An 18,572-nucleotide genomic window follows, 5' to 3' on the forward strand; every position below is an offset into this window, starting at 1 on the left:
TCTCGTTTCAAAACTAAAAAGGAGAATCCCTCCACCAAACGGTCAACCCTCCACCCATACTCATGCTACTGTCACCGATCCAACAACAGGCCCCAGTCGAGCACTACAAATCGATTCCGTTATTTTAAAAAAATTAAGCAAAAATATGGATTCCTGCTCGATAAGATGAGTTGGATATTAGTAGGAAGAGAAATTAGTGGGGCCAAAGTCTTGAAAACGGTTGGCATTTGGTCATTTATTGGGCAAACAAAGAATAAGTGGTTGAGATCTTCTTCTTCAAAATGACAATCGCAAATGGGGGAGTCAAAGACACCAATTCTCGCAAGGTGACTCCTCGTACAGCAATGCCCTATCCTCATTCGACAAATGGTAGATGTATCTTTTTTGTTCAGGAAAATTTTCTTGAACCAAAGACGTAATATGCAGATATTTATTTATTTTTTATTTATTTATTAATTTCATTATACATACATTTGTTAAGGACAGAGACACAGTTTATAGCGACACAATCAGGAACGACCCATGTCTGTGAACTTGCTCCGACTCGCAAGAAAGTCCGTGTTGAGTCGGGGCACTTGTAATGCATTCATAACCATACATTCACACACATATATACATATATATTCGCACATACATATTTGATTTATATTTTATACATGCATATACATACATATTAAGTTTAAGTTTAAGTTTATACACATCATTGATACTTTATACATTACTACATTTTACATTTATAAATACATATTAATCAATCAAATATGTTAATAAACTAATTAAATGTTTTCAAATAATAAAATTAGATTGTTAACCTGTGTGAAAATATAGTATTCAAAATCTAATCTAAAAAAATGAATTCCGTCAGACCCTTCGCGCACCTCAAAGTCCAATTATCTGAAAATAGGTTCTTCAGAGATATCTCACGGTTACTTTGGGCTAGCAATATGTTTAATGGGAAGTTAACATTTATCTAAAATTTTACATAGTAAAATTAAGTTTTCAGTTAAAAAATAAAACATTTATATTTTTAAAAGAGACCTTTCATTATATACCTTTACTAGCAGTCTAGACACGTATTACAATGGGAAGTTAATAATTGTCTTCAACTTTATTAACACTCAATTAAATTTCCTATATGAAAAACAGTTAGGCTACATTTTTTTCCAAACATGTTCAATAACAGGTTACCGATAAAGATACTTTAAATTTTAATACAAACATTCACATTTTCGTACATAAATATCAATTTTATTTTGTACTGTCTCGATATGTACCGATGAAGACAGCATTTGTAAATGACCCACTGATCCTCGATTACAATGAGAAGTTAACAAAGTTATCTTCAATTTTCTATAAAATAAAACCAAATTTTCTTGTGAAAGTGAGTATACTTTTATGACTTTTTATTTAAGACATTTTCGATTACATGTTACCGATTTTGCTTTATAGACAATTAAAGATAACTCTGTTTATTTCCCATTGTAATACGAGCCCTGATTGCAAAACGTGGTTCAAGTGACAAATAAAATTAACTTTTTGCTAAATAGTCGAACAGCAATGAAAAAAAAAAGTTCAGATTGTGGAATGAAATACAGTAAAACTCAGACTATCCCGATTAATGGATGTCAGATTTTATTGTTTTTGAAATAATACAGAGAATTATAATCACTTTAAAATCTTGCATTAACACAATTAAATTTAAATCAAAAACTTCTCCCTTATTTCCTGATGGATATTTAGCAATACGGACTGAAGTTCGGATAAACGGAGTTCCACTATATTTAAATTACGTTTGTCGGACAATCTTTTGTTCGCAATATTACTACTCGCAATCGGATAATTTGAGGAGTTTATTATAGAGTCTATAATTTTGAAGAGTTTACACTTGAATCCTGCCCCATCATAAGATCCTCTATAATCAATATATTATGCATGCAATTTTATTTCTTTTAGATCTGGGAGAATGGGAAGTGAATGGAAGGACATATCCGAGGAACAACAAGCGTCTATAATGGAGAAAGCGAGAGCATGGATGGAAATATTACCTTCCAATGGCAATGTCGAAGCCACCACAGTAGAAGTTGGGGAACCTACGATGCTTATCATCAAATCCACTCTTCCAGGTAAATAAAAGCAGCTTCCGCGAATTGTGAATATGATTCTAGACCCCTGATCAAACAAATTACAAAGGTTTTTTAATATGCTCCACCCCTGACCTATTTCAGAGTGGATGTGAAAAACTTTACGAACCTTATTTTTCGACGTAGTGTCCCTTAGCTTGTATGGACTTCTTGCAGCGATGCTCTAACATTTCTATGGCTTCCTGGTAGAACATTTGTTTGAACCCTGCCAACCACTCATCTACACACCACATGACCTCATTGTGGTCCAAAAATTTATTTCCATGCTCCTTTCCTTGAGTTTTGGGAATAACCAGTAATCACCGGGGGCAAGAGCAGGTGAATACGGGGGTTTTCAACCAATTCACACCCAGCTTCGTGAATAGCAACCATTGACACTAACGCCGTGTGTGCTGGATTGTGAGGGGTGGTGTGAAGATGATTGGTTATCAGGGGTCGGGCAAATCTACCAGGAAGCTATAGAAATTTCGAAGTATCGCTGGAAAAAGTGCATACAAGTCTTGAGGGACTACATACAAAAATAAGGCCCAAAAAGTTTTCCTCATCCACTTTCAAATAGGGCACGGAATATAGATATAGATATATGACGACCCTAGTATCAAAGTCAGACAAACTAAAGATTCGTATCAAAAATGGACATTTACTCACCATCAGTGCATGAAAAATGGACATTCCATGCATTGGTCCGAAAGTGTTATGACGGCTGATTTTTCGTATTCTTTTGAAAATTCAAAAGCAACCGCCGAAGTGAGAGTGTCTTTGTCATTTTTAGAGTTTAGAGAGTGATACTATGTAGTAGAAGTATAAAATAAAAATGTGTGTCTGTACACTGAACAATAAACCCCTTTTTTCTTGTTTTATTTTTTTACCATAGGGTTTTAAAAACGGACAATTGCATGTTGGTTTCAAAAACAGACAAAGGCATTTTCAAATTGTGTTTTTATATTGAAATAATACTTATCTTAGATATTTGAAATGCAAAAAATTCATCTCTACCCCTTTGTTTATGGAGGTATAAAAATATATTAAATATTGGTTTCTTGTTTATCCCAAACAGAAAATTTTATCTAATGAAAATGGCTATTGTCCCACTTTGACATAAATATGTACATGTATCAATGTCAAAATAATCCATATGTCTGTAAAATTTTTGCATAATGTACGACTTTCCTATAATAATGATGTAGCATTTATTTTGACTTATGAAATACTTAAATAATATAATATGTATTTTTAATAATATAATACATATTTTTAATAATATAATATATATTTTTAATAACATAATATTTATTTTAAATTCAGCATATCGTGGGGTAATTGCTACAACTAGATAACTTCAAAATCAGCATTTGCGAATTACTGACTATTATAAACTATTTTTTCATCTTTCTCCTAGAATACTACAAATAAGCAAATCGTGATACATTAAAATCATATTATGGTGATTTGAATGTATGACTTGTCTCTTTGTAGCATTCATGGAGGATAAAACATCTGCTTTTAGTGGGTAACTCATAAATGTTGATTTTTAAGTTACCTAGTTGTAATAATTACCGCGCGATATTATATTGTAATTACTCTTAATATTTAAGTCAGGGTGAGTTTATAGTCATAAACCATACACTGTTCCCAAATATAGTGTTATTTGCGTTATTTATTTGGCTTAAATATTTTTTTAAAAATTAAATTATTCAATTCATTATTGTATTACTATGTAAATAAATGCTAAAAATATGATCCTATGTTTTAGCCGGTGTCGGGCTCCGAATAACAGATTGCTTAGCTCACGATGGACTGGGTGAATCATCGCAGACACTCCTCGATGACAGAGGATGTCCAGTGGATGAACTTATTTTTCCCAAAATGAGAATGTACAATCACAAGCCCATCCTACATCCAGAAACAAGAAAATCCAACAGAAAACTAACCACAGCTACTAGTGAAGAATTGGTGCAGTATAAAGATGGAGACAATGTGTTTAAGTACATTATGTCATACCAACACGCTAGCACAATATTCTCTGCATTCAAGTTCCCTGATAGGGCAAGATTACATTTGACTTGCGGGTTGGTACTATGTAAGGGAAATTGCCCTAGAATAGACTGCAAAGAGAGTGAGATGCTTCCTAAATCTAAAGATTCCCTTTCAAGAAGAGTAAGGCTAGATAAAGACGCCGATGGAACTGTTATAGATCGCCTTCAAGTCTACAACAGTATAGAAGTTGTAGCTCCAAATATTGAATTAGAAGATGATGCATCCATACGAGGTAACAACACTGTACATTTAATTCTCTAGTTAATCACACATGTGTATATGGTTGGAATAAATCTTGTTGATTGAATTTCTAATATTGCAAACCTAGTACTGCTACTACTACTACCATCTTGCCATTTCCCCGTAGGGGTAGGCAGAGAGAATGGACTACTACACACATCCTGGCATACATTCCTAGCTTCTTCCACATTCATTCATTTAGTCATACAAGCCCTTCGGTTCTGCCTGCTTTTGACATGACCAGACTTAAGATTTTGGTTTATCTGATCGTGCTTCGTCTTCCTTGGTCGTCATCCCATGTTACCGTTCATTCTCACCATATATACCTGTTTTACTATTCTTTCGTCATCCATTCATTCTACATGACCAAACCATCTCAGTGACCCTTTCTTAATCCTATCAATTATATCCGTCTCAGATTTACACTCTCACCCGATTTCACAATTTGTAACTCTATAACCCATTGGTTTCCCACACATTTGTCTAAGAGATCGCATTTTGACCGCATTCACTCCGCTTTCATCCTTCCTCTGCCAGTTCCATATTTCACTTCTATACATAAGTGTTAGAACTAAAACTCTGTTGTACACTGCCAGTTTAACTTCGATTGACATGTTTTTATTAGCAATTACTGTGCTTATTGGGCCATTCATTTTGTTGCCCGCATTCACATCCCTTTCAACATCTTTTTCTACTCTTCCATCTCTTGTCCTAGATACACAAATTCTTCTACTTGTTCAAAACATTTGTTGTTTACATTTATTACGCAATCAGTAACCTCACCTCCCCTTTCAAATACCATCACTTTTGACTTACTATCGTTCATCACCAATTCGTTCTCCAGGCATACATCATTCATTCTAGACTATTTGTTACAAATCCTCCTTGCTCCTTGCTAAAAGAACTGAATCATCAGCATACAACAAACAGTTTACTGCAAAAATATTTTTTTTTTCTCCAATACTCATACATTCTATCTCTTTCATACAGTTGTCCATGTATAGATTTAAGAACCGTGGTAAAATTACACATCCCCGTTACTCACCTTTTAAGATCACAAACCACGATGTGAATCCCTTAATAACTCTTATACATCCTGAACTCTCCTCATAGAGAGATGATACAGCTCGTATAAGTTTATTGTTTACTCCATACTTTTCCAACATGGGACTTGTCTGGCATTTAAAAGTTAAAAGTATCTTGAACTATGTAGTGTGTAATTTTTACTTTCATTAGCTCGTTACATAGTCTTTATTATTTTATCAATATGAATTTAATGTTTGTTTGGATATAAGAATATTATTTGCATTAATCAAACCATTTAACATTAGCATATGTCAAGATAGTTCTACTGTAAACAAACAGTAATTAATAAATGAATGATTGATAAACTCACTGTCATTCTAAACATTAGCCAGTTATTATCAAAACTTGATTTGCATCATTTTCTCTTTCAACATGGTATAACCCCAAACCAAAATAAAATCTTGAATTTCGTAATTGAATGATAATAATATTACGTATTTAATATTTACAATATCAACTGAATAGATATAATAAATTAGTATTTTTCCAGGTTCCCGACACACTTTAAATGGCAGTGATTTGGAAAACTTTCTCACATCTATTCCGGGCGATAAAACAGTATGCATGTCTCCGAGCAAGATGGCGCTATCGTTCTGTGTCCTGGGCTTAGTATTTTTATCAGCTTTGGTCGTAGCCTTTATTTCTCTGATAAGGGCGAGAAGAAAATATGGCGCAGATAGGTGCGGCGGTCCCCTAAGCTTCTATGCCGGAAGTAAGAGCATATTCTCCGGGTCCGGCAGCTCAAACTCTGGATTCAGCGGAAGTAAATTGTTACTGACAGACAGCCCGTATTTAGATCACCAATCTACTAGCAGTAATTGGCCATATGGTCGCGTTCTTTAGTACAATTTATTTAAGACTTTTGCTTTAAAAGCATAAAACTTATTTAAGTTATCATTTTTAAATATTTATTATCTGTTAAGTTTAATTCGAAGATGCTGATAGATAAATTTGGATACACAAACAAAATGATTTGAATGTACATTTCACGTACAGTGAAACAGAATAATTAAAATACAGTAAGGATAGTTTCTAATTTAATGCTTTATTCTTTTACATGATAATTATTTTGAACTAATCATGCAAAGCAAAATTACATAGGTATTCAAAACTGTACAAAATTATTCTAAAAGCACTTCATTCTGCTTTTTAATTGTCAATTTTTCATACATAGGAAACAAAATTAATGCATCTTCTTTAATTATTATAATTTGTCACTAACGGTGTATCCATTAATTGGCATCTTCGAAAAATATAGGTAGATTCCTTAAAAATGTGATAAAAAGTAAAAGCGAAGCAAAATGTGCCTTGCTGGGAATGGTGGCGGGGGTGAAGGGACTGGGAACAGTAAATAGATTAAGGAGAGTGATAAGAGTGAAATAAACTTGGCTAGTTTCCAATAAATTATATTTATATTATAATATTATGTACATGACAAACATCACGCTGTCATTTACAACATCAACAAGAGTAAATGTACAATGTTATTTATTTATTATAAACAAGCATTTTAAAAATGTGATATATTTTAAGCAATTACATACTTGGGATAATTATACGATATACTTATAAAAATGTTTAAATTTATTTAACACCATCTCACCCTAAAATTACATCAAATTTCATATTTGAAGAAAACACAGACCACACGTAACATCATTCTTATGAGTAATATACTTGGCGTAACGGAAAGTAACATTGTAAATAGCGCAAAAATCCCACGTTGAACACAATCAACCAAAATTACAACAACTGTTGGTTTTGCGCGCAGTCTTATAGAACGCTTTACTGTTCGTGGAAAGTTCATCAGATTTAGCAACCAGCTCGTCTAATTTCTCTCCGCGATCCAACACGGCTTTGATTGTGTTGTGAAGAATGATCTTGGTTTCGTCGAGGTCATCTTGCATTTTGGTCAAGGCGTCTGCTTCCCGCGGGTTCTGGTATTTGGAAAGGTAGGCTGGTAAATGCGGATAATCCACTGTGGATTCATTTCCCGCAGGCCAAGCGCTCGCTGGGATTTTGGCAGAGAACTCGTCCAAAACTTTAGTGAGAAGAGTGTGTGACACTCGACTTGGGTACTCTTGATCTGTGATCAGCACTCCGGCCAAATTATCTCCTCTTACGTAAACTTGACACATGTACTCCCCTTCCGTTACTGACTGCCTCGAAGCTGTCTGGGTCCTCTCCACAATAGTTTTACTAATGAAGGTCATGAACTCTTGAACGGAGCCCCTTTGGAAAAAGCTGAAACTTCTCAGATCGTAGGAAGCCTTGAGGATTGTGGCATTGTTAACACCTTTGTAAAGGACAACCAAAGCATAAAGTTTCACCATGGTGAGAGAATGATATTGAAATCTTGAGGTGAAATTTAGGACACTTTCGCATCAAAGGGAAATCTGAAATAAATATTGTTTTGATTGAGAATTAATTTCAAGAAATTAGTTATTTTATATCCTTAGGTCAGTGCCAAAATCACAAATCTGCAATACATCACATTGAGTTATTGAAATTTACAATTAAAACTACTGAACCAACTTCATAATACATTCTAATAAGACCACAATAATTATGTCTAACAAGACTGCAATAATAATTTATTCACAATTTTGTAACTACAGTATTTACTTATTTAATGTCTGGCAAACGCAATAATCAGTACCCTATGAGACCGACTAATCTCCTTTTACAGGATTTTTACCTAAGAGTACTCGCTAAATTTAAATAATGATTTTGATAAAATTATCATTAAAATCTCTTTGGCTAAGTTTTAATATATTATTTGAATCGGGTTGTGGTCCCGTGGTTAGTGTTGCGGACTCACGTATCAGAGGTCCGAGGCTCGAACCCCACTCTATACCAACTTGATTTCCATTTTCTAATAGTGATTACTTACAACTTGTTGAAAATGGTCACCAAAATTGAAATATTTGGGTAAATTATAAGAACGCTTATATTTCTTTATTTTAAAAAAATAATATATTAACCGAGGCGTTCTTATTGATATTTTTATTAAAGTTATTAACTATGGAGTTTTATTTAAAAAAACCAAAAATATAAATAATAACAAATTTAAATAGGCACTAACGAATCCAATAAATGTCAATCCACTATAATTTTACCGTGCCGTTTAGATTAAGATGATATGTCTGAAATAGGCTATACTCTGTTAGGTATCACGCGGCTGGTTTGTTTATTTGGAAATTCTTGTAATAATGAACAGACTTTACTAACTTTCGTGGTATATTAAAAATTAGACAAATACTTTAAATTATTTAACTACATATTAGTTCGTATCACAAAGTTACTGGTGGATTTTGAAAGCTGGCGCGTTCGCAATTCTTACACAAACGCTTTGTGTAATATCTTTGAATAAGCTCATGGTATGACATCGCACGGCATACGCATTATGAAAATAATCTGTCTCTCTCGCGCACAGACGCGCTTATGTGCGTGACATAAACAACTATTGCTTTGTTAGTTGCTACTGATATGGTAGCAAAATATACACTGGATGCTTCTGCGTTCGTCTGAATTTTGCTGCGATTCCTAATAGTAAAAATTTAATAATCTGTTTTAACGAGTATGTATTAAGCTATAGATTAAAAACATTGGTTTATAAATATATATTTTTATTTAATAAAATCATGTATAGGTCGATTATCTAGTGCTGGCGCTTTCGCAAAACTTACACAAAAACATTTCTAATGTACAGAATATTGATTTTAAAAATCTTGATATTATATTAAATGTTTTTAAAAATATCTTTTGGGCTAGAGCGAAAAAAAAATCACTTTACGAAAATGTCATAAATTTATTTATTTTTAAACAAGCATGTTTTTTTATTTAATATTTTGTGTTCATTTTAATATTTATTAACTCAGTGTAATTAAAATGCGTTATATTTGAGAAAATGTATGTACACACTTATTGATAAACAATAAAGATAGTACATTTGGTTAAAATTTAACATAACCTTTTTTTAAATCAACACCTGTAGATTTTAAATGCGTTTGTGTGAGTTTTGCGAACGCGCCAGCTTTAGTTAATATTAATTTTATCAATATATTTTAACATTCTTCTTATCCGTTTCATAAATTAATAATAATAATAAATTTCGTCAATTTTTTTATAGTGCCGTTTTCGTGAGTAATCATTTCAAGAGCGCTGTACATTATACTTAATAAAAATTTAAAAAAATAAGGTCTATCTACAGGCTAACTCTTAACTACTTTTTACTAACAGACAAAATTTGCATCTCATGTAATACACATAATGTGGAGCTTCTAAATATTACATCTAAAAAGTAGCACTTTTCAAGTCAGGAAACGATTTCACAAATAAATAAGTTTTTTTCTGAAAAGGGATTCTGTTGCGCAATTTCAAACTTCTGGAGGGAAAGCATTCCACGCTAAAGGTCAAAGGTTAGTTAATGATTCTGAGAGAAAATAGAAACAAGGTTATGGTGGTGTGGGAATAAAAACATCGACCTCTTATCTAAAGTTCACAACTGATTTCATTTTTATTGATATAAAAATAATGACAAAAATGTATAAGATGAAACTTCTTGGTTTAGTTTTACTTTTTATTTTTTGACCAACGAGCTATGTAAACTTAAACTATGTAAACTTACTGTAAGAGGTATGTAAACTTATTAACTCTGTCTTAACTAATTATGAATTTTAAATGTTTCGTCATTTATCTTTAGGTATGTAAACTTATTAACTAAATGTTATTATGTAAACTCTCCTTTACTTAAACCTTTAATTTAATATAGCTCCGTTTGATTTAATTATTTACTACTAAAATTATGTAATGAAATTATCTGTATTAACTAAGTATGAATCTTAAAATGTTTCATTTATAGGTATGTAAACTTCCCTGTCAAAAAACCAAAGTATTTTCCAACTTTATCTGTTAAAATGTAGATTCCCCACACTGTTGTATTTCGCCATGTGTTCTCTTCCCACATTTTAAATAATAAAACTTAATCCCTTTCGGTCCAAAAACTCCCAAAAATGAATTGTATAGCAAACTAGTTGTAAATATTTATGTTTTCTGTCCCCTGTTAAAATATTGTTCTATCTTATCTCCAAAATATGTTAAGAATAGTATAAAAGCTGTAAACGTTGTAAACAAATCACCAGTCTTGAAGATGCCTACTTAGGCGAAAGCGCTCGTTGGTCAAAAAATAAAAAGTAAAACTAAACCAAGAAGTTTCATTGATAAGTTTATTTATAAATTTTATCATTATCATTAACTATGGAGTTTTATCAAGAAATATCAACAAAAAACATCAATATTATTAGTATAAGATGAAATAGAAAATCATTTTATGCATTGACATTATGTCTATACATTGTATTTGTGTGTTCGTGAAGGTAAGGTGATTAGTTTTACGCATCAGGTGCCAGTCCAGGATCAATAAAATTTTGCAGCGTAGAGCAACCAATAGAATCAATATTTCAAGTCCACTCTACCAGGAATCAAACATCAAGCGTGGTAAATAAATGAGCCAACCACTACAGTGCAAGGCGGACGTATGTCTACTGGATTTCCAGGTTCAGGATTTTTAACCGAGAGTAGCCATCCAGTGGTAAGAACTCACCTAGGATTCTGGTTCTATTTCACAAACAGGACTGTACTTTTTGGATATTTTTTAAATTTAGTGTATTATCAACAGATATACCTAAATACTTTATTTTATCAACTTGTTTAATCAGTTCCTAATTTATTAAGGTTTACATGTCGCAATCATCAGAAAAAAATCAATGATAATAAAAAGATGAAACATATGTTCAGGCATATCTAGATATGTTTATGTATATAAATGTCTGGATTATTTCTATTTAGTATTAAATACAATGAGAAAATTATGTTATCGAATGCACAAGAATATAGTGAAAATGCGAGCAGTGCAGAAGATAAACTTTCTATTAGTGAAATATACACAAAAGACTGTTGAAACTAAATGTATCTGTTTCTCAATAACTATTTATTACAAAGTGAAACCTGAAGTCTCATTTAACCCAGATATATTCATTTATAATGTTACTTAGTCGCAAGTTATAATTGAACTACAATAATATGAAGATAAATTAAGAGAAGAATATTTTTTTAATGGTCCAAAATACCATTGAGAACTTCATACATGGAAACTAATATTATTTAGCCAACATTAAGATGCTACCCTTACATAAAACACAGGAAATACAGCAGTTTATTCGTTAAAATTAATTACTATGGTAAATTACACGTATATAATAATCTGAATCAAAAAAAGAAACTACTATAAGAAACGTATTCTAAACATACAAGCTTACTTCTCAAGACGATTCCATTGGGTTTGTAATTAGATTGGCCACATCTTCAATATCTCTTCAAATCATAAATCAATACAAAATCACTCGTATCATTTAGAAAAGTTAAAGGAGATTCTTCGACTAAAACCAAACCCTTGACACAACCAGGCAGTTTTCAGCCAATACAAGACTTTCTAGTCATTCTTCCGATGTCGCACAAGCCACTTGCTAGTAAATCAATACAGTTTGTGGCGCAACTGTCGGCGGCGTGCGCCCAGCCACGCCGTGCCGGCCGGCGTCCTTCTAGACGAACCGCCAATTTATCCGTTTCCATTCGAAATCGCTGTCACACTGCTCTCTGTGTTTTTGCACTTTTTCTTCGAAATACCGAGTTGTTGCGTACCGAATCGTAATTCTACGAAAAAACTACATCGTTTTCCGAAACGATATCCACATTTATTTAAAGAACGGATCAATCGTGTTCAAAGTCCCAAATTTATGAATTTATCCGATGACAAGATTAATCGACGTTGTTTTGTATGCATTAAACACTTCAACGCATTCAACTTTAGCCAATACAATGACATCCAGCTTTTATTGTGCTCTGTGCCTACCATTGGATTGCCAGGTAAATTACATGATATTTCATACATAATTATTTCAAGAATTTGTCTCATGTTGCACCATTATTCGTCCCGTTTGCCTGCCCTGCAAATTTATAACTCATAGGGAAAGCATACTTTTATTAATCTGGACCCATTTTACAATTAAAGTTATTAGTATTTCTGCAAGAAAAATATATGTACGACTTAGGTTAGCTTTCCACTGTAATTGCACCTTATTTATCTGTCTTGTGTCTATACAATTGCAAGTCTGCTTTTGGAATGTGGTGTTTGTGATTTGTCTTACAGTTTTGCTATATCGTTCCATATTTTTTGTCTCAATCGGAGTTTATATTGTTTTTACAGTTGATTAATCGGGTTATAATGTATGTACAAAGTTGGCGTAGTGCCTTTTCCTGCAACTTCCGACATTTTTATTTGGTCATTATTTACAAACAATTACTAGGGTGGCATGGTGTGTATACAATTGTAAGGATGTGTTTTTGAAATGTGGTGTTGGTAATTTGTATTTTTTTTACAGGGTTTAACAAGTCACCATCCAAAGAAAATAGTTTTCATTATTTACTTGGTGAACAGAGTTCGGGTATGTATTTCTATAATTTTCACATTTCCTTACACCCCTTCTTTCAGACTTATGTTCTATCTCAGTTATTATATTATCGTTAATGCTTTCTACACGTCCTAACCATCTCAGCTTATTTTTTTCTATTCGTTCAAGCCTTACTCGATCTTTCAAGGTTTTTCCTGAAATTCTTGCATTATGTTATCTGGTATGATGTTCATTTTATTTTTATTGTGAATTACAGTCGGCGTAGCTGTTACTGAAGAACTCCCCTGTGCACTCCCGGAAGGCGTTGCCAGTTGCAGTGGTACGACTTTCATCCAACCTATTTCTGGTTTGTAGTAATATTTTTTTATTTTTGTAATAAAAATTTACAGACATACATATTTATATATAAGAGAAAGAGAAACATCTTTGTTTCTTTGTTAAAAAGAAAAAAATAAGAAAAAATACATATAAATTCAGGAGAGTTCAGCGTGTGTAAGAGTTAATGGGAGATTTACATCTTGGTTTGCGATCTCAAAAGGCATGAAACAGGGATGTGTAATGTCACTATGGTTGTTTAATCTATACATGGACAACTGTATGAAAGAGATAGAATGTATGGGTATTGGAGCAAAAACTGATAATTTTTCAGTCAGCTGCTTGTTGTATGTTGATGATGCAGTTCTGTTAGCAAGCAGCAACGAGGATTTGCAACAAATAGTCTCTAGAATGTATGATGTATGCCTGGAGAGCCAATTGGCGATGAACCAAACTAAGTCAAAAGTGATGATATTTGAACGTAGTTATACAGAAAGCAGCCAGCCATAGAAAAGTGAAACTGAGATAATAGCCATTTTGTGAAAAGGGTGAATTATAAAATCTACACAACAGTTGGAATGTTTTTGACTAACAAATGATAACAATGAATACATAAGTTTTTTTAAATATTACAAACAAGAATCTTATTATGTATTTGACAAGTTTAAATGATTTTTATAGTACCATAAGATTTTTCTAGTTTTGTGGGTGTTTTCTGCAAATTTACAAATGCCGTTTTTGTGATCGACAAAGACTACAGCGTCTGAGCGTGGGCCATTCCTTTTTTAATTATTAAAAAGTTTATAGCACATTTATATCGTATGACATGACCATGAAAGTGACCCTCTCAGTTGAAACAAATTTCTGACCCATAATTTTCTCCAGCAAATCGGCATATTAAAGCTGTTTGTATTTTCGAAGAACTTAAAATGTATACATACAGTTACTTGTCCGACTCATTGACACATTGTCACATATTACTAATTAATAATGTTTTTAGATATCAACGCTGATGACATATCAGGCCCACTGCGTATTTCTGGTCTGAGTGCACTCCAGCAGAGTAATGTAGTCCAGTAGTCAATGTTAATATTTAGATTTTTCAATCACTTATATGATATTTGAGGAAAATAATTGTATTCTGTGCTTTCCCCGCTATTATGCCCGACCCAGTGATTACGAAAATATTGATGTCCTTCGTTGAATAACTAATTGAATATTTTAACTTTAATATAATAACTCCTATCTAGTGAGGTCCCAATATCACCGGAAAACCCCTTAATTAAGAATATAAACAAATAAGTAAAGAGCCATAAAACATAAAAATAATTTACCATGGAACCTAATGTTTGTCAATTAGGATGTTTGAATATTAAAAAAATAATTTGTTAATTTATTATAATGGGTACCCACAGTAATGGGAAATTAAAATGTTTTAGCTGTTCATTAGGTGTTAATTATTACTCTACAAAAAAAACGTAATTATTATTATACAAACTCTATTCTACAAACTATTCTACAAACAAAACGTAATTGTGGTAAATGAGGTATATCAGCTCGATATTGATCCAAGAATACTTCAGAAAAAGTTTCTTCGATTTCTTCCTTAAGAGTCATATAAACTATCATCACATCACTTAGAAGTTGATCGTTATTGTCTAATTCACTTTCGGAATAGGTTGAGCTGCTAAGTCTCCAAGTTTCTCGGTGAGGTACTATTATTTCTATATCACTTTCACTATCCGTTATCATTTTGAATGATATATTTTGTAAATTTATTCACAATAAAAAGGACGCTTTGCAGAGTTAAATTGTTTGTTAGAGTAACAAAGTAAGATTAAATATATACATATATAAATGTAAAAAATATGTAATTTACCACAGCTGTTTGTAATTTCGGCAACTGTTGTCTATCTCGCTCAATCCATTATGCGTGAACTAGCTATTAGTGAAACGGAATATTTTTCTTGGAAGAAATATCAATTTGTGAGACAGTTGCACAAAAACTTTTTTTATTTTTTATTATATTATTACAACTACCAAGAAATAACATAACTTCTTAGTACATTTACCAGTTATCTTTAAGTTTCAATCTAAATAACTCCCTACAAACATTTGGACATACTCTTAAAATATTGTTGATTAAAAAACTTGCATAAAAAAATTAAAGTGTTTTTAGGCATTACCTAGGAGGTGAAATAATTTATCTAGATGAAACTCACCGACATCAATAAAGGTTTGATGCCGCCCGTCAATTAAAAAATGCGTTTGTAGTGTCTAGAGGCGATTATTGTAATGGTATCTATGCAGGTCTACCAATGAACAAAATGACTCGCCTACAATCTGTATTGAATACCGCAGCGAGACTTATTTTCGGAATCTCTAAGTTCAGTCATATCACTCCACTACTTCAGGAACTACACTGGCTACGTTTTCCACAGAGGGTGGAATACAAACTCTGTTGGCTTATGTATATGTCACTGCACAACTCTGCTGTAAATAAAATAAATATCCTGAAACAGGAAACCCGTGAATTGTACCTTCGGGGTGGTACTGAATATAAAGTTCACGGGTTTGAAATTGAAGGCCATGAAATCGTACAAATGTTTGATGTGCCACATCTTTTGAAGGGATTTAGAAATAATATGCTAGTAAAAGATGTACATTTTATTCAAAATTCTGTATCAAAAATAGCAAAGTGGTCCCATATTGTACAATCATACACATACGATCAAGCAAGAGGGGAAGACTTTTTCCAAATGCACAAATTAACAGATTGTCATATTTTCCCTGATAAACTTAGAAAAATGAAGGTCAAGGTTGGTGTTCAGCAGGACAGTAGGAACTACCATGAAATCTTTGGCAGATACTGTGGATGATATTGACGATGGGGCATCGCAGACTGCTGATCTTGTCTTATTTATAAATAAACTTATCGACAGTTTAAATGGCAGTTCTCTCAATGCTGATAGTATTATTTGTAAATACCGTTGTGGAGTCAGATTAACATCTCCCTACTGGAAATTTTGGCAGGAAGCTATTTCCATCTTAAAATCAGTAAAATTTGTAGATTCCTAAAACCAAAAAATATCAATACCACCTACAGTGCGTAACTGGATTACAACTCTGGAAGCAATATCATATTTGAGTAATAAATTACTTACATGTTATAAATTTACTTTTGTGCTTCCACGTAACCTTAACCAAGACCCCATTGAAAACTTTTTTGGCATGGTAAGAAGTCAGGGTGCACGTAACATTAACCCCTCTAGTTCAAATTTTAAAGATGCTTTTAAGTCGCTTCTCATATCAAACTTATCTCATACTCGCTCCATTGGAGCAAATTGTGAAAATGATGACGGTGAAATTTTAGATTCATTAAAACTTTTTTTAACATCGGACATCGAAGTCACTCCTTACCAACAAGTTCTTCAAGACAGAAAAGTAGTCAATATGTTGCGGTTTGTAAATATATAGCTGGTTATGTGGCAAAACGGGCTCTATCTAAATTTGGATCTTGTTGTGAATGTAGACTGGATCTTAAATCTAAAATACAGTTACCGGGGCATAGTTTAATAACTTCTAGGGCATGTGGTCCAAATACTTTAATCCACCCAACAATCAAAATCCATAAAGTTTTTAATACCATTGTCAATCACTGCAAAAATAATTTACCGATTATTTGCCATAAGTTTCATGTTATGTCGAGTTTGAAGGAAATAGTACTATCTAAATTAAATCCAGCATGTTTATCTTGTCCAGCACATAGAGGCCATCTTTTTGATTTTATTGTTAACTTAGTATTACGATTATGTATTTTTTCTTGGTGTAAACAAATGAACTTTCTATTAACTGGGCGAAAAAAATTAGAGTCTTGCATTGTTGATCCTCTCAAATTACAAGCTAGAAAGTCTTATAATAAAAGACTTAAGAATAAGAAGCGCAGACAATAAAGTAGATACATGCATACCCTTTTCTTCTTACCTGCCATATAAGCACTTCATTTCATTACTTAATAAGCTTATAAGTGCTTCCTTCTTGTTTTATTCCTAAGCAGCAGCCTAGAAATGTCAATGTGAAATAAAATAAATTATCCACCATTAATAATATTCTTTTGTTTCAGAATGGTGATTGTTGATGCCATGGCTCTTAATCTGCACGAAGAAAATATTTTTCATCCAGGAATAGCAGGGATCCAATGCTGATCACAATGCTGCACAATTTTTAAATAATACTCAATTGTTATTTTTGATAATCCAATATACTAACCACACATGTATATAATATTATTTTACAAGTGTCAGTTTTCTTTCTCGATTCTTTCTGACGTATATAATAGAATCGAGCGATTTATTTTAACAGTAAAATAAAACTATTAAAAATGTTTTTAAAAATTTTTATTTATGTATTCCTATTCCATAATAAATTTAATGTGCAATATCAATATAAAATTGTTTTTTTAAATACAGGACAGAAAAATTAAATTGCGTGCTAATACTTGTATTTAATTAAGCAATTTTGTATTGATATTGTACAATAAATATCAATATACGATGCAACGCAGTGATTTGAATTTTCGCGCCATCGTCAAAGCTTCTTGTATGCCACACTAGACAGCGCTGCGATCGACGCCCAAAGTGCTTAGATATAGTACCATAGTTTCCTATCTAAAGATATCTGTAATCTGTGGACACAACTCAACAAATCACGCAATACGCAGACAAAACATGACTAATGACAGTAGCATAGACAATTATATTAGTGAGTGCAGAGATAATGTAGAACTATAACTAGTTGTGATGTGAATCGATATTATAAAAGTATCGAGCATATAGAATCAACCCCAAACACTACATACGGGCAACAGAATCGTAAAAAAATATCATTCGGTGTTAAGGGAAATGGGATAAAAAAAAAATTTACGCGCGGTGACGTCACTAGTTCTTCCGAATTATCCAATAATATAGTGTTATGATGGATTCCCTGTTCACGGGAAGCCAATTCACCAATCATCAGAACTTGCGACGTCACACGTTGAGAAATATAAAATTACAAAACTTTATAAAATCATAGCGCTGATAATACGACAAAAAATATATTTTAAAAATATTTTTGACCATTCAAACTAATTATTTGAATGGACAACAATCCTATATCTCTAATTGTGCAATATTTTTTTGTATGTTAATTGTGATGTGTATATTTGGGATACTTCCGTAAAATCATACTTTTCTAAAATCTTGCAAAAAAATATTAAAAATCGGTGATGGGGAGAATCAAA

General features: G+C 32.5%; 2 protein-coding genes and 1 long non-coding RNA gene across 4 annotated transcripts in view; 2 read left to right on the forward strand and 1 right to left on the reverse strand.

The window, feature by feature from the left end:
- The window catches only part of cyr (cypher), an 84,394-nt gene extending 77,315 nt beyond the window's left edge, over positions 1-7,079 (forward strand). The window contains exons 4-6 of the mRNA XM_088241095.1: positions 1,954-2,123; positions 3,895-4,410; positions 5,995-7,079. Coding sequence (XP_088097221.1) covers positions 1,954-2,123; positions 3,895-4,410; positions 5,995-6,347 — 1,039 coding nt within the window. The 3' untranslated portion in view covers positions 6,348-7,079. The remainder of the gene's footprint in view (positions 1-1,953; positions 2,124-3,894; positions 4,411-5,994) is intronic.
- Positions 6,897-11,960, reverse strand: Ykt6 (YKT6 v-SNARE homolog). 2 transcript variants are annotated; one of them, XM_088241099.1, is made up of 2 exons: positions 11,825-11,960; positions 6,897-7,900 (listed from the first exon to the last, which is right to left on the reverse strand). In XM_088241099.1, exon 2 carries the CDS (start codon positions 7,835-7,837, stop codon positions 7,238-7,240), a length of 600 nt encoding a protein of 199 aa, XP_088097225.1. In that variant the 5' UTR covers positions 7,838-7,900; positions 11,825-11,960; the 3' UTR covers positions 6,897-7,237. The 2 variants fall into 2 exon arrangements, with proteins under 2 accessions (XP_088097225.1, XP_088097226.1); XM_088241100.1 differs by having other exon boundaries at positions 11,817-11,960.
- An 8-nt stretch (positions 11,961-11,968) lies between these two features.
- LOC148271652 (uncharacterized) lies at positions 11,969-17,677 on the forward strand. The gene is made up of 4 exons (XR_015825048.1): positions 11,969-12,431; positions 12,947-13,009; positions 13,233-13,322; positions 17,415-17,677. It is a non-coding gene; the product is annotated as an uncharacterized LOC148271652 (long non-coding RNA).
- Positions 17,678-18,572: the final 895 nt, after the last annotated feature.

Source organism: Micrasema longulum, unplaced genomic scaffold (genome assembly GCF_059751315.1).
Source record: "Micrasema longulum isolate JH-2025_06_02 unplaced genomic scaffold, ASM5975131v1 h1tg002747l, whole genome shotgun sequence".
In the NCBI taxonomy this organism is placed as follows: Eukaryota; Metazoa; Arthropoda; class Insecta; order Trichoptera; family Brachycentridae; genus Micrasema; species Micrasema longulum.

Coding starts and splice junctions, on each gene's coding strand:
- Ykt6 (XM_088241099.1), bottom strand. CDS start 7,837: ATGGTGAAACTTTATGCTTTGGTTGTCCTTTACAAAGGTGTTAACAAT.